At 31.6% G+C, this 14,000-nt stretch overlaps 3 protein-coding genes across 3 annotated transcripts; 1 reads left to right on the top strand and 2 right to left on the bottom strand.

The window, feature by feature from the left end:
* Positions 1-3,146: 3,146 nt before the first annotated feature.
* LOC119688152 (required for meiotic nuclear division protein 1 homolog) lies at positions 3,147-4,728 on the bottom strand. Its single transcript, XM_038102817.1, has one exon. It carries the CDS (start codon positions 4,498-4,500, stop codon positions 3,220-3,222), a length of 1,281 nt encoding a protein of 426 aa, XP_037958745.1. The 5' UTR covers positions 4,501-4,728; the 3' UTR covers positions 3,147-3,219.
* A 145-nt stretch (positions 4,729-4,873) lies between these two features.
* On the top strand, positions 4,874-6,289 carry LOC119688171 (ribosomal protein 63, mitochondrial). The gene is made up of 2 exons (XM_038102858.1): positions 4,874-5,958; positions 6,009-6,289. Exons 1-2 carry the CDS (start codon positions 5,788-5,790, stop codon positions 6,156-6,158), a joined length of 321 nt encoding a protein of 106 aa, XP_037958786.1. The 5' UTR covers positions 4,874-5,787; the 3' UTR covers positions 6,159-6,289.
* Positions 6,290-6,475: 186 nt separating this feature from the next.
* On the bottom strand, positions 6,476-8,767 carry LOC119688167 (vacuolar protein sorting-associated protein 26B-like). The gene is made up of 2 exons (XM_038102843.1): positions 8,450-8,767; positions 6,476-8,125 (listed from the first exon to the last, which is right to left on the bottom strand). The coding sequence occupies exons 1-2, from the start codon at positions 8,594-8,596 to the stop codon at positions 6,884-6,886; spliced, it is 1,389 nt and encodes a 462-aa protein (XP_037958771.1). The 5' UTR covers positions 8,597-8,767; the 3' UTR covers positions 6,476-6,883.
* Positions 8,768-14,000: the final 5,233 nt, after the last annotated feature.

Here is a 14,000-nt window from a genome sequence, read left to right on the forward strand (position 1 = left end):
TTTTATTATTATTAAAAAAAATATAATTATTAAATTTAATGCATAAGCAATTTTCTCACAATCTTCCCTAACCCCATTATTTACATGTTAAGATAGCCTCGTTTAGCGCTGTTTCGTATTACGCTTTATTTTGATGGAACTTATACTACGCGTTATACTACGGGGTCTTACTGTAGTTTACTTTTACATCAATTGACAGTCTTCATTAATGTTATTCAAGAAAATTAAACGAATGTCGTCCTGCCCCTCTGCTGAAAATTGTCCAAATCCAGATTGTTTTTTCGAGTTCTTCCTTCTTTCGAAGCTTGGTGTTTATGTAAAATTAAAACCAAAATTCGAAAATGTAATGGTAAAAATAGATCCTTTTTTGACAACATTGAAAATAAATATCGCTCTGCAGTATGAAAAGACACATTTAATAGTAATGATTTGTAATAAGGTTTTGAAAACAATTCACAAAATTGAAATGAATAAATATTGCTCTTTTGAGATTATTGCCTTTATTTGAGCTGGAAAAGATTTTGCAATTTAATACTGTCATTGAAAATTGAAAACAAGAACTTGGATTCCTCAATTTAATGCACAAAAAGACGGTCAAATTCCGAAATATTTACGACTGCAGCTGTGAAAAACAGAATAATTTCAAAAAATATTTGCAGTCTATAACTCGAATGTTCTAAAACCCAAACTAAATAGAGTGCAACAGGGTTTAGAGAACAAATTACGATCAATTACAAAAAAATTCTTTAATTCAAACCTTTTCTTTGCAGAATAGTACTTTGAGTTATGGAAACTTGACTGTATACATAATAAAACAAATTAATGGGCCTATTTACACTATCATTAACGTGAGATGAACTTAACGACAACATGAACTGTCAGTTCATGTACATATTATCGTGAACTCTCATGAGCGTGAAATTTGTTTCGTTTTGTGTAAATGTATAAAATGCTTGTGTGTAGTAGTGTAGAGTACAGAAATTAAGAGTATTCAGTATTAAAAGGTGAACATAAACATAACATTGCATATGTAGGTATGCGTATCAAGCTGAAGAAATGCAGCAAATTTCATTGCGTGAAATTCATGAACTCACATCACACTCTCATCAATAAGCAACCAGTTTTCAAGTTTATGTTCATGTTCATGTTCATGATAGTGTAAATAGGCCCAACAAGAAATTTTGGTCTTTTGGTGGTTCAAAAATAAAATTATTTAAATTTTAATTTTTATTTAGGCTACACTGATCTTGTGACATTTTTTTACCCGACGTCTCGTTGGTTTTTTTCCAACATCTTCAGGGGTAACGAAACGATTTTTTTATTATTTAATAATTATAGTTTTTTACAATGCGAAAACAATTTCATAATTTTTGATAATGTATAAAATTCAAATGGTACACAAATAAATGACAACAACAATAATAACAAAACGATAGCAATAGTTAACAAATTATCACTGTTTATTTAACATTTTCATGTGTAAATTAAAAAATAAAAAGTAAAGATTGTTCTTATGAACATTATGAACACTTCTTCAAGTTACCGCCATTTTTGATTTGTTTATTATAGAGCAGCAATATAATTTGAGCTTATATTCTCCGTATCTTCTTTTATGCTCATTGTCAAGTTAATTTTCTCGATTTCGTAAGCTTTCGAGCGTGCAGCGTTTTTTCCATGACATCTTTTTGTCCAACATTAATATATTATTGAAATCTGGTTTATGTTGTCTCTCAGTGCAATGCTGAGATAGAGCTGTATTGGTTTTGCTCTTGCTGATGTCTAATATATGCTCAGCTATTCTGGTGTTTAGTGATTTTTTCGTTGTACCAATATAGATCTCTTTCCAACTTCCATCTTAATTTATTTGATACACCACATTATTTTGTTGCGGCTTATAGATTTTATTTTTGTTGTTGAAGAAAATTTTATAAGTTGTTGGATTGGGTTTATAAGCACAAAATATATTGTCTTGTTTTAGTATTGCGATTAAGATTCTATTACTAACTAATTTTGGTACATAGCGTACTGAAAAATATTGCTTAGGAGCTTGGTTATTGTTATTTTGAATATTGTTATTGTGACTTTTGTCCTGTTGTTTAATAAAATTGTTTATTAATTTGTGTAGATAATAACAATATTCAAAAAAACAATAACCAAGCTCCCAAACAATATTTTTCGGTAGCAATGATACATCGGATGAAAAAAGGAAGTAAATTAATATTTTATTTGCATCCCAGTTACAAGATCAGAGTAGTCTAAATAAAAATTATAATTTAAATAAAAACCTAACGTACTGGTCAAAAAACCCTTAATAATAAAAGTATTTATAGTTTAATCTTCACCAACCTTCTCGTTGGGTTCATTCCACATCTTCAGGAGTGGTTTCTTTTATTTTTTGCACAAATCTATATTTACATGTACATTTTATTAATTTATAACTTTTTCTTCTGCTTTTGTTGTTGTTGTTATTAAACTATTGTTTGTTAAACTAATAGACAGTCCTGTTAGGAGTATACGGACGTACTTTGTAACTTGATAAAGTAATAAAGTTTTACGTGCTTTTGCGTTAGTGAAATAAAATTGCCTAAATACGGAGCGGTGCTTTCCTGTAATTCATTTCAGAACTTCTCTTCAACAAATGTCATTTCTGTTCTCTACTAATATATATATATATATATATATATATGTTTACATATATAAATAAATTTAGTATTTAAACGCATTTTTGCAAACTAAATTTTTTATATACGAATAGACTTTCATGTATTAAATAAAATTTTTTGTTATTTTTTAATTAATTTTATATATGTAGTTTATATTTTTATAATAATATAATAAATCGTAAATGATTTACTTTGAGACGCTGTCTGTGCGATTCCTTTTTATTATAAAACCTCCTCTGATTTGTACAAAATTTTGGTCAATTTAGACAGAAAACTTTGAAAAGGGTTGTCTACGATACATACATACATGTATTTATACCAATTGTAAAATGATTTTTAACGGATATTTGTGTTGAGATCATTGAAGCCGCGTTAAAGACATGACTAATCATTCTTCGTTTTTCAATCAGCTTATCCTATATATAAAATAAATTAATTCAAAATACATTATATAGCAGGCTGCCACTGTTCATTTTTTATTGCTTACAGAAACCCACTTGATTAAAAAATGTTTTGGACAATCAAAATGTAACAAATATACTTCTAATATATTACTTTAAGAAACTAAGTACGCTGGAGAGGTATTTGTTGGTTCAATACTTAGAGCTTCTTTACTATAAATACGATCCATGTAATGTACAATTTCAAATCCTACTTCCACCATAATTAAAATTATTATCATCCATTCCAAACGTATATGATGTGCGTCGTTCAGATTGTGTGAAATCAATTCAGCCAGTTCTACACAGTGGTTCAATTTCTCGTTCATTACTTTAGTTCTACGGGATATACTAAAGTACGAGCAAACTTGGAGGTATAAGTTTTCTAGCTCTTCTCGATCCCAGTAGAAGTCTGGTGTATCAAGTAAATCAGATGATAAATTTATAAAATGTCTTAAAGCAAACAGTTCTCCAGTTTTTCGCAACACAGCATCTCTTGAAATTCTTATACGTCTACCTTTTTTTAAATCTTCTGTTAAGAACTCCATTGAATCAATTATACGACCAAGTTTTGTTTCCCACATGCCTAATTTAGTGGAGGTAGCCATTGCATTAGAAAATGTGTATTTTTGCAAAAAGTTATCTTTTGTGCCAGTTAAGAAAAATTTTCCGTCTTGAAAAATTGCATTTCCAAGTTCTTCTTTATTTGCTAGTTCACGCTTTTCGTTTGATGAAGGGGTAGGAACATATGTATAGGGCATAACTTCAGCTTCGCCACGAACCAAAGGACGTAAATATGCATCCTTTTCATATTGCCGCAAGAAGGACAAAATATTGTTTGTTTCAATTTCGTTAAAGTTCCACAGAACTACTGATCCTTCACGGAAAAAAAATATGTCTCGATTTTCTGCTCCAACTTGGTATTTGGCTGTGGCGTAAAGAACATCTTGCTCGACTCCGAGCGGATCAGTCGAAAAGAATTTTTTGGCAGCATAAAGATCCTGCGTTGCTAGACCATTCACTAAAGATTCTAAGTTATATTCTTCGGCTGTAGAAAATGATGAAACATTATAAAATCCTTCGGCGGATATATCAAATGTTTGAATTTGACTTTTGCCTTTTTTACGAAAAGTTCGCTTTTTTGATACCGGCGCAATTATTGAAGGAAAATTATGTTGATCTTCAGCACTTTTCTCCGTGTCAGTTATGGAATCATTTTCTGTTTTTTTTTGTTTCGGAACCAATGTGCTCGGCAGGTCCGTAGTTATTGTTGTATAGCTTCGCGGTAATAGAATTTCATTGCCAACATTGTTAGCAAACGCCTGCCGGAATTTGTTTGTGTTTTCGTAATTCACAAATCTTTGACCTCTCACGAGTATTAAGCGCACTAAATTCATTTTTATTTATGTTTTTATGTGCAAATCTTACTTTAAATTTTGACCGTACATTTCATCATCATATTGTGTTATAAACCAAAGTGTGTTTTCTGCCTTTTTTTATTTTATCAAGGTTGCATTTGAAAGCATTTTTGAAATTAGAATGCCTACTAATCTTCACTCAATCAAATGGACAACATGTTGAATACATTTTCTAATATGTAGATTCAAAATAAATGAAATTTAATAAATTCACAATTAAATTAAATAAATTGATATAAATGATATAAGTTAACGAAATCTTTCAAATCAAAATTTTAATCTTGAATACTAAAAATGTTTTGTTTTGGATACCGAAAAAAATTATATATGCTTTTAATTTATAATATTTATTATTTCTGGACTGTAAGTGTATGCAATTGAAAACGCTGTAATTAAAACTGAACATTCGATTATTAACTTACGATGCCAACGTACACTGGATTGCCTTATTCAAGTTTCCAGTTTATATTTTATTGCTTATTCGTTAAAAACAAATGTACTGGGTTTGGTATAAATGGAATAACAAAGAATGAATTTAAATGATGTGAATTATCACGTAAAATTTGCACCAGAGATAAAGCTGTTGCAGTTCTGTTTTTAATAACCGAACTACCCACAACTCAATTTTGGTCGTTTGACTCATTAAAATTAAAATTCGATTTCACATAAATATTTGGCAATCAACTTATGAATGGATTAATATTATGTGCACAATACTATAATTGTTTGACGATTCGTGAACAAAACATACCTTTCAACGATCGGCTTTTTCATATACTCTGCTACATACTGGCAAAATTTTTATGTTTAAATGCAAATACAAACTTTTTTTGAATTTTGTCTACAAATAAGAGCTTGCAAAAATATTTGCAAACTCTTGATGGTGTAAACGGCGAGACACCTACTCACCTACAAAAACATATACGAGGAAAAAATTAAGTTAAAATTATGATTTACTGTTTTAACGGATATTTTTAATGGAGTTAACCGATTGAAGAGAACTGTAAGCATAACTCTAATTGTGCTATGTGAATGGACTCGCAAGTAAATTATTTTTAAAGAATTCAATTTTTAGTTCAATAGTTACTGTTCATGACAAATAATCTTTGGTTTCGAATATTACCTGCATGTCTACATTTTCTCATGTAGCATAAATATTTATTTACTGTGTGATTGCGGAAACTCTGGCTCTACCCAGTCGAACATCGAAATTATTGTCTAATATTTTGGATTTTACATAATAATTACAGTAGTTATATTATCATAATGCAATTAACCATTATTAACTTTTTCAAAAAAACGGTGCCTGGTCATATCTTTCGTGGGAAACGACGTCTTGTCAAGCCAGTCAGTAAGCGAGCAATGGAAACGTTAAAGCGAGATTATGAACGTCAAGAAAAAATTATGCTGATTCTGAGATACCCGTATTTAACTCAGGTACTTAAAAAAAATTTCAAAAAGTTCGCACTAAACAAAATATTTAATAGGAAGAATCGTCAGGGCATGCAAAAGATTTAAAAAAGACTGAACGGCTTATGGAAGCATGGACTACCGCGACCACTTTGAAAAAGATGAAACCGCATGTAACAATTGAAGACCGATTAAACCATTTAAGAGTAAAAGAATGTTGGGATTAGATGTAGCATCAGATTGTGTGAAATGTAATGTAGAGTACTTATTATTCAATATAATGATAGAGTATAGAATATAAAACAACTTTGTATTAAATTAATGCAATAATAATAAGTATCGATCCATCTGTAGTATACGATCAATTGAGTGATTCGTTATATCTGTTGTCAATTACATGTCAGCCAGCCATGTCGCGGATGTAGGGAATGCTTCGGAATAAAATCTATTGATAACTTGGCACAGATGTTTAATATTACTGTTATAACAAGTATTGTATTACGTTTCGAAACCTCGACAGGATTCGTTTCGTTCCTTGTATAATTAGCTGTTTCGAAGCGTGGACGTTTATTATTTCATTTTTATAGGAAATATTACTTGTAAGATTTGTTGATACTGATTAATTTCTTCATACTTTAATATGTTTAATTAGATTTTCTTTTATTAATAATCTGGATAAAACAGTGCAATATATTCAATAATGTTTTTGTCACTTCAAAATCGAAATATCGTTATTTAAATTATAACCTGGGAAACGTAATAAATTATAATACATATATAAATTAGTTTCAATATTAAAAAAGTTGTTACGCGTTCTAATTTAAGTAAAATAAAATATGGGCGTTTGACAATTGTAAAAAAATACTCAAAACAAAAAGAAAACGAAATATTAATTTTGAAAATATTTATCGGATGGCTTTAAGCAATTTTATATAGGCAGCTACGTTTACAACTAGTCAGTTGGTGTCGGCGTTTTCGTTAGTGTAGGTTCGATCTCTGCTGGTTGGTCCAAAGACACATTTGTTAAACAATCATCATTGTCTAAGAAATCTACATTAGTAGTAATTTTTTGTGATTGCTCCTCTGAAAGAAAAGTGCCACACTCCTCTTGAGAAACTACTGGGATTGGTGGCGGCGTATTTGAAAGCATCACAGGTGATGTGCTGCTTGTTGCGGCACCATCACCCATTCCACGCTCAATATAAGCGATAGTAGACGTTGAGGGAGAAGTAGGTAATGAATCTTTTTGATTAAAGTCTTGATTAGGGCTTTCGCGTGTAAACAATCCCATTTTGCTTTCTTGAGTCGGTTCAACATTATTAGATTCATTTTCAAATTCACTATTTTCACCTATTTGAGCAGAATGATCGCCTACTAAATGTGACGGGGCGTGTTGTTGATGTAGTACACCCGACACCTGCTGTTGACCCTGCATGTGATGACGCGCAATATCTGCTTTTCGCCACAGTGTTATTTCTTGTTGTTTGAAATAACGTCTATCTTCAGTATCCATTAAAACTAAATTGAGAAAATATTTAACAGAAAACTTTTTGTTAATATCGCGCATTGTTGGAGTAAGGTTATAACCACCGAGAAACACTCTTATTGGTATACTTTCACCTTTAACTGGAGCACCATCCATTATTTCATACTTTGCAATTGTTTCATTTTCAGTGAACATATTCGGTCCGGTACCAGTTGATTCTCGTTTTATGATTGCTATTTCCATATGTTTTATTTTAATTCGGACTAATAAGAAATATATTTTGCCAATAATTGTATCTTTTAAATGATACTTGCTTTTGTTATATTCAAATTCAATATGAAGACAATCCTCAATGCCCACCTCCATTTTGATTTGATTATTCATTTCAGGGTAGCTGCATAATGTATGCACAGCTATATCGACCTCTCTGGTTATATCACTAATTCGACGTACAATTGTGGCACGTAAAAAATAACGGAGTCGTACATTTGAACCAGAATATACTTCAAACTGCTTCTCAACGTTCGGAAAATCAAACGGATAGCTAGTGTTTTGTAATAAATCGCCTGGACGCGCTAGAGCTTTAGCTAAACATTTAAACTCATGGTGATTCCCACGATCGTAATAAAGTTCTATTTGACCAATAAATTCAATTTTGATTCCTTGATGCTCTAGTTTACTTCCGGGCTTCTTTAGAGTGACATTTACCTTAAAATTTATATAAAAAAAAAAATTACATATGCATATACATTACATACTTATAGGTTTAGAAATATGTGAAATATTTGTTACAATTCTAGTAGGAATAATTTAAATATATTTAGCTCAGAAGCTTATTATCAGAAGAAGCAATATTTTATTACAGCTTTTCACTTGAACGACGGACCAAACAACGTATGGGTCTGTCTGCAAATTTTATTAGGCGCACTGACTAATTTGATGTGAGTTCAACATCAAAACATTTTGTATGCCTTCTAAACGCAATTCGCTGATTTGATACATAATCAAATTAAAGACGATATGAAAACAAACCTTTCCGGACACAGTTTCTCCGTCGTAGTATAATAGCATTTTTTCAACTTTCCCGTCCTCCCCCTTGACATCAGCTTCTTTCCTATTTTCGGCACCATCAAAAACAATGTCGATTTCGGCTGATTGTCCGAATCCTAAAAAATTCATTTTCGAAAATAATTGTTAAATATTTTGTGTACTAATGCTTTAATATTTATTTCCAATTTTCAATTTTATCTTGGGCGTTTTGTTGTGCAAATATTCTGTTTCAATTTGGTTGCGATTTTGATAAATTTGACAGCGCAGTGATGCCAAGTCATCCGACTATTATTAAAACTAACTTTCATTAGGAATCAAACTTAGCAAAAAGTATGTGGCGCTGCAACCTCCAATTTCTATTCAATTTTTGGATGTTTTTTAACGTCCTACAACAGTTACATAGTTTGATTTAATAAAAATTTAAGAACTAATTTTAATAGAAATGGAGTATATTTGTACGAAACAAATATTAACAATAATAGTTATGTAAATGCCTCCTAATAAACTAGAAAGAGCAGTTATAACATTGCAAATCGATTAGGAATTAAAAGCCCATGTTCCCAGCTCGAATATTTGATCATCTTAACTTTTGTGGAACACTCCATCATTAAAAAAATATATATAATATGATGTTAAGTTCAAAACTATTATTCAAATGAAAAATAGATATATTCCGTCGTGCTATCTACACTCAACTATTATTGGAAATTTTAATACATATTTTTATCAGAGAAGATCTTATAAGATCCTTTCTGATTTCAATCATCTGTCAGAAATTGTTTGTAAATAAAAATTCAAACAAAATTAAAAAGGTTCACAAACTTGAAAATTGTGAAAAAGAAATATTTTAATACAGAAAATAGAAAAAGATCTCTGAATTTTTTAACTTCTTAGTTGCCAACAAGTTCATGCCTATTAAAGTAAAAATGTTTTTTACTGATTGAGTATGTTGTAAAAGGAAGTTTCGAAACTTTTATTCTGAACAATTTGTACTTTTTAAGCATTTAAATTTTTATTGACCGGTCACTGTAGATTGAATACTCACCTATCGAAGTTAGGAATTCAATTCAACTCTGACTGTAGAAACTGTAGAGAAGAGAGAGAAACTGCATACCATGTGCTTGGGGATTACCCGGCACTGCTGCACAAGCTGAAGAAACACCTAGGATGGTATTTCACGGATCATAAAGATTCAAGACTAGGAAAGGTAGGCTCTATACTGTCTTTCATTAAAGAAATCGGACTTGGAGAAACACTCTAACCCGAGTAAGGGGCACAATAAATCTTTTAGGTTGCAGAGCACAATCCCTTCTTTTAATAATAATAATAAGCATTTAAAAGTTTACGTCCCGATATGATATTTTTTATACCTAATTTCAATTTTTACAGGTTGCAAAGCTTTTTATTGTACACCGTTGTCCTAAAGATAGGTTACAGCGTCTATCGGTTCTAAAATCGATAAGAGTAAGATATTTAGATAAGATATTTATAAGATATTTATAAGATATTTATACTTTAAACCAATCATCTTAACGTCTTTAATCCTTAAAACTTTTAAAGATCTGTTCAAAGCGTATTTTCGAGGTTTCACAAAAAGAGAAATTACATGAATTTTGTTTTTATCAATTAAAAAATATAAAAAAAAACTTGTTTGCGATAAATAAAACACTCGAGTAAAGATTTTTAAAATTTATGTTTATTGGAAAGATATTACGTGTGATATAAATGTGAGTTTGACCAAGACTGACTTCTAAATCTTCTCAAAAGAGCTTTAGAGCATCAGATCTTGTGTTTATATTTCATACAATTGTGAAAGTGAAATGATACAATTCTAATATTTATGCTTAGAGTGCGATAAGTTATGGAATGCAATTATTACTTTTGTGTTTATGTTTGTTTTTCACTGTGGCGCGGTGAATCAAATGACACTTTATATTCAGCGGCACAAGATGTTTATGTTTACATTATTGATACTTATTAATTATTGTCCACTATAGATATTTATACATTGTTGTCAATATGGATACTTATACATTGTTGGACATTTATACATTGTTGCCCATTATACTGTACTGTGTATGTGAGGGGGACGTAACTCATGACACTGAGCATATACAATATAAAGAAAATTTAACTGAAATAGCACTCTATGAGGATGTGAGAGCGATAGTAAGATCGCCTTAGTCCAAGCAATATACTGCAGCCATGTTTTTAGATATATCTTCTATATCTAAAAACATTGAATATTATTTTATCTCTGGGTCATTGCTAGCTACGGGTTAGGGTTATGAAATAAAAATTGGGTAACAACATTATCAGGAAACACGTCTACATAAAGACATGTAATGGAGAAATGCTCTATCCATTTTTAATCCCTACGGGGTAACTAATTCACGGCTAATCCCCTTGCCACGACAGCAGACGTATCGGATATGTAGACGCTAAATTTATGTTTAAGTATTCAGATGACTCAAACGGAAAATTCAGATTCGAATCTAAATATTCATCTGACAACAAACTTGCAAAACAACCATATCAACAGAAATGACTTAATTGGAACACTTTATAAATGCGGTAAATTAGAACTACGGCGACATGTAATGCTCCATTACCAGATCGATATTCTTGCTCCACAAGAATGCAGGTGGTTAGGAAATGGTGGTGTAAATGACAAAGAAACAATTTTTATTTACTCCGGAAGAAACGAAGGCAATCTGACGACAGCACTAAGGCGACTTTAAAGGCTGAATACAAACTGAAATCGAGGTATATAAAAAAGTATATGTAAAAAGTCAGCGATGAAAGATAAGCGCAAATGGTTCAGCGAGCTTGCAGAGCTCGCCGAAAAAGCAGTTGGGGTATGAGACACTAGGGTGGCTCAGAAAAACTAAAATGCGATTTTTGATGAGCGCACCCCCTAGGAATATGCCATTGACCAAAAAAATGATATTCCCAAAGTTTTGGATCAATAGGATTAAAAATGACGTTGCGCCACTCGAGCAAAGTTGGGTTTTCAGTACAAAAAACAGAAATTTTTCAATTCAAGGTCATTTTTTATCTTTGTTACTTGTTTCAATAGTTATTAATATATACTCATTTGATAGATAATTGAAATATCTTTTTAATAAGATACTGATGAGCAAAATCGGTTAAAAATTATGCGCAAAACACAATAAATAGTTGAGCGACTGCGCTCTGTTTTCTATTTCATACCTTTTAGCTGGCATGCACAAGTACGTAATAGGTATATGCTACGATTTAGTTAATTATTTATAAAAAATTATAATATCAAGAAAACCCTTTTTTTCAGTAATTAATATATTGTGTTTATTATGTTTTATAACATAAATCTGACAACGTGAAGGATAATTTTTATGATAATGCTCGACTACTTGCAGAACATATGTTATTGTTTTTCCTCTTCATATTTTGTCAAAATCGAATTATAATCCATCATAAGTCTAATTCCTCTTTCTATACAATCATTTATCATATGAAGTCTGGCACAGAATCCAAGTGCATCTCTATAATCTTGCGTCTCCATCCATGGCGAAGGATCGAAACTGATAAAACTATTAGATAGGCAAAAACGATCAAAAAATTTTTTATCTTTTCGGTCACGAAATCAATAAGGTTCTTTGAGGAAAATAACTTCATTAGTGGGTTCCCACTCTTTATCTAACCAGAGATAGCTAGGAGCTTCGATCTGTGACCGGTAACTCTACAGTTACTATCTACGCAGATGGCTCAAAGATGTAAGGCGGTACGGGAGCAGATATCTTCTCGAAATATATGCAGATAAAACAGTGCTACCGAATCCCTGCTACTTACAGCGTGTTTCACGGCGAGATATATGCTATTGAAAAAGAGGTCAACATTAGACAACAAAGTATAATTCGTCCTTCGAATATCATTATTTTTGTAGATAGGCCGCACTGAAAGCAATTGAATCTAAATCATCAAATATCATAAGGTCTCTCTTTGCTGGACATAGTACATTTCGACATAGCAATATTGAAGGGAATGAATTAGCAGATGACATGGCCGGAAGAGGTGCTGAACTGCATACAGGAGAGGCCGACCTCTAAATACGGTGACTATCAATTTATAAACTAACCGCGAAGACTGTAAGGTCGCTAGAATCTTATGACCTAAGTTGCTCCAACAAGTGGATTATGCAGAAGTTGCCAAGATGAAGAGGAGATAAAATCTATCAACCACTTCCTATGTCTCTGTCCAGGACTACAAACAAGGCTACTTTAATGTCTTGGGGATCCTTATTTTACTGGCTTGCAAGAGATAACGAAAGCAAGCTTATCGGATCTCCTCAACTTCATCTGGAAAACCAAATGGTTTAACAAGGATAACAAAGGTTAGCAACTCGCATCGCCTGGTAAAATTTTTTGAGAGCATCCCAATGGGCAATATATGTCGCCGAGTAGAAGTGCTGACAACTGTCAGCACGTGCCTTCCGAACATAACCTAACCTAGTGTGGGTTAAAATTTTCACACATATGCTCCATCGAGAATCTAAACTAGGAGTGATAAATTCAATCGTTCTGTCTGCGTTATCCCAATTTTGTTGATTAAAGATTCAGCTTTCATTTTGAGACAAATTTCTTCATCGAATTTATTCCAATTAAAATCAATGGAATTTTTAGCCGCTCTTGCTTCGTTTGCTAAAAAGATATTAACTTCAGTCATACTTCCTGTACGACCATTTTTTGTTTGCTTACGAAAAAATTCTTGTTTTGACTACTTTTTCAATTCTATTGTCTATATAAATTATTAAGTAGAAATGTATTATTTTTATTTTTTATTTATGTTTCTTCCGTTTCTTGTAAACATTTGCGATTGCATTGTGCATGCCAGCTAAAAGCTATAAAATAGAAAATAGAGCACAGTCGCTCAACTAATTATTGTGTTTTGCGCATAATTTTTAACCGATTTTGCTCATCAGTATCTTATTAAAAAGATATTTCAATTATCTATCAAATGAGTATATATTAATAACTATTGAAACAAGTAACAAAGATAAAAAATGACCTTGAATTGAAAAATTTCTGTTTTTTGTACTGAAAACCCAACTTTGCTCGAGTGGCGCAACGTCATTTTTAATCCTATTGATCCAAAACTTTGGGAATATCATTTTTTTGGTCAATGGCATATTCCTAGGGGGTGCGCTCATTCAAAACATCATTTTTAATTTTCCCCCTTATAACGTGAGCCACCCTAATGAGACACCAAGAAGTTGCACGAAATTTCCAAACAGCTAACTGGCAAAAATAACTTGAAATAAACCAATAAAAGACAAACTAGGAAATTTGTTGGCAAATAAAGAAAAAAAAACGAAGTATTTTAAATAATTCAGTATCAGAAAGTAACAAAGCAGCGGAAGCGGCTGAAGCCGAAGATATGTGGATCTATACGCAATTACAATACTCCAACGAGTGTGACTCCAACGAAAAAAGAAATGATAGTAGCAGTTAAAGCCCTGAAAACCAGCAAAGCTGCTGGCATTGACAAAGCATAC

This window comes from Teleopsis dalmanni, chromosome 1, assembly GCF_002237135.1.
Source record: "Teleopsis dalmanni isolate 2A chromosome 1, ASM223713v2, whole genome shotgun sequence".
Taxonomy (NCBI): domain Eukaryota; kingdom Metazoa; phylum Arthropoda; class Insecta; order Diptera; family Diopsidae; genus Teleopsis; species Teleopsis dalmanni.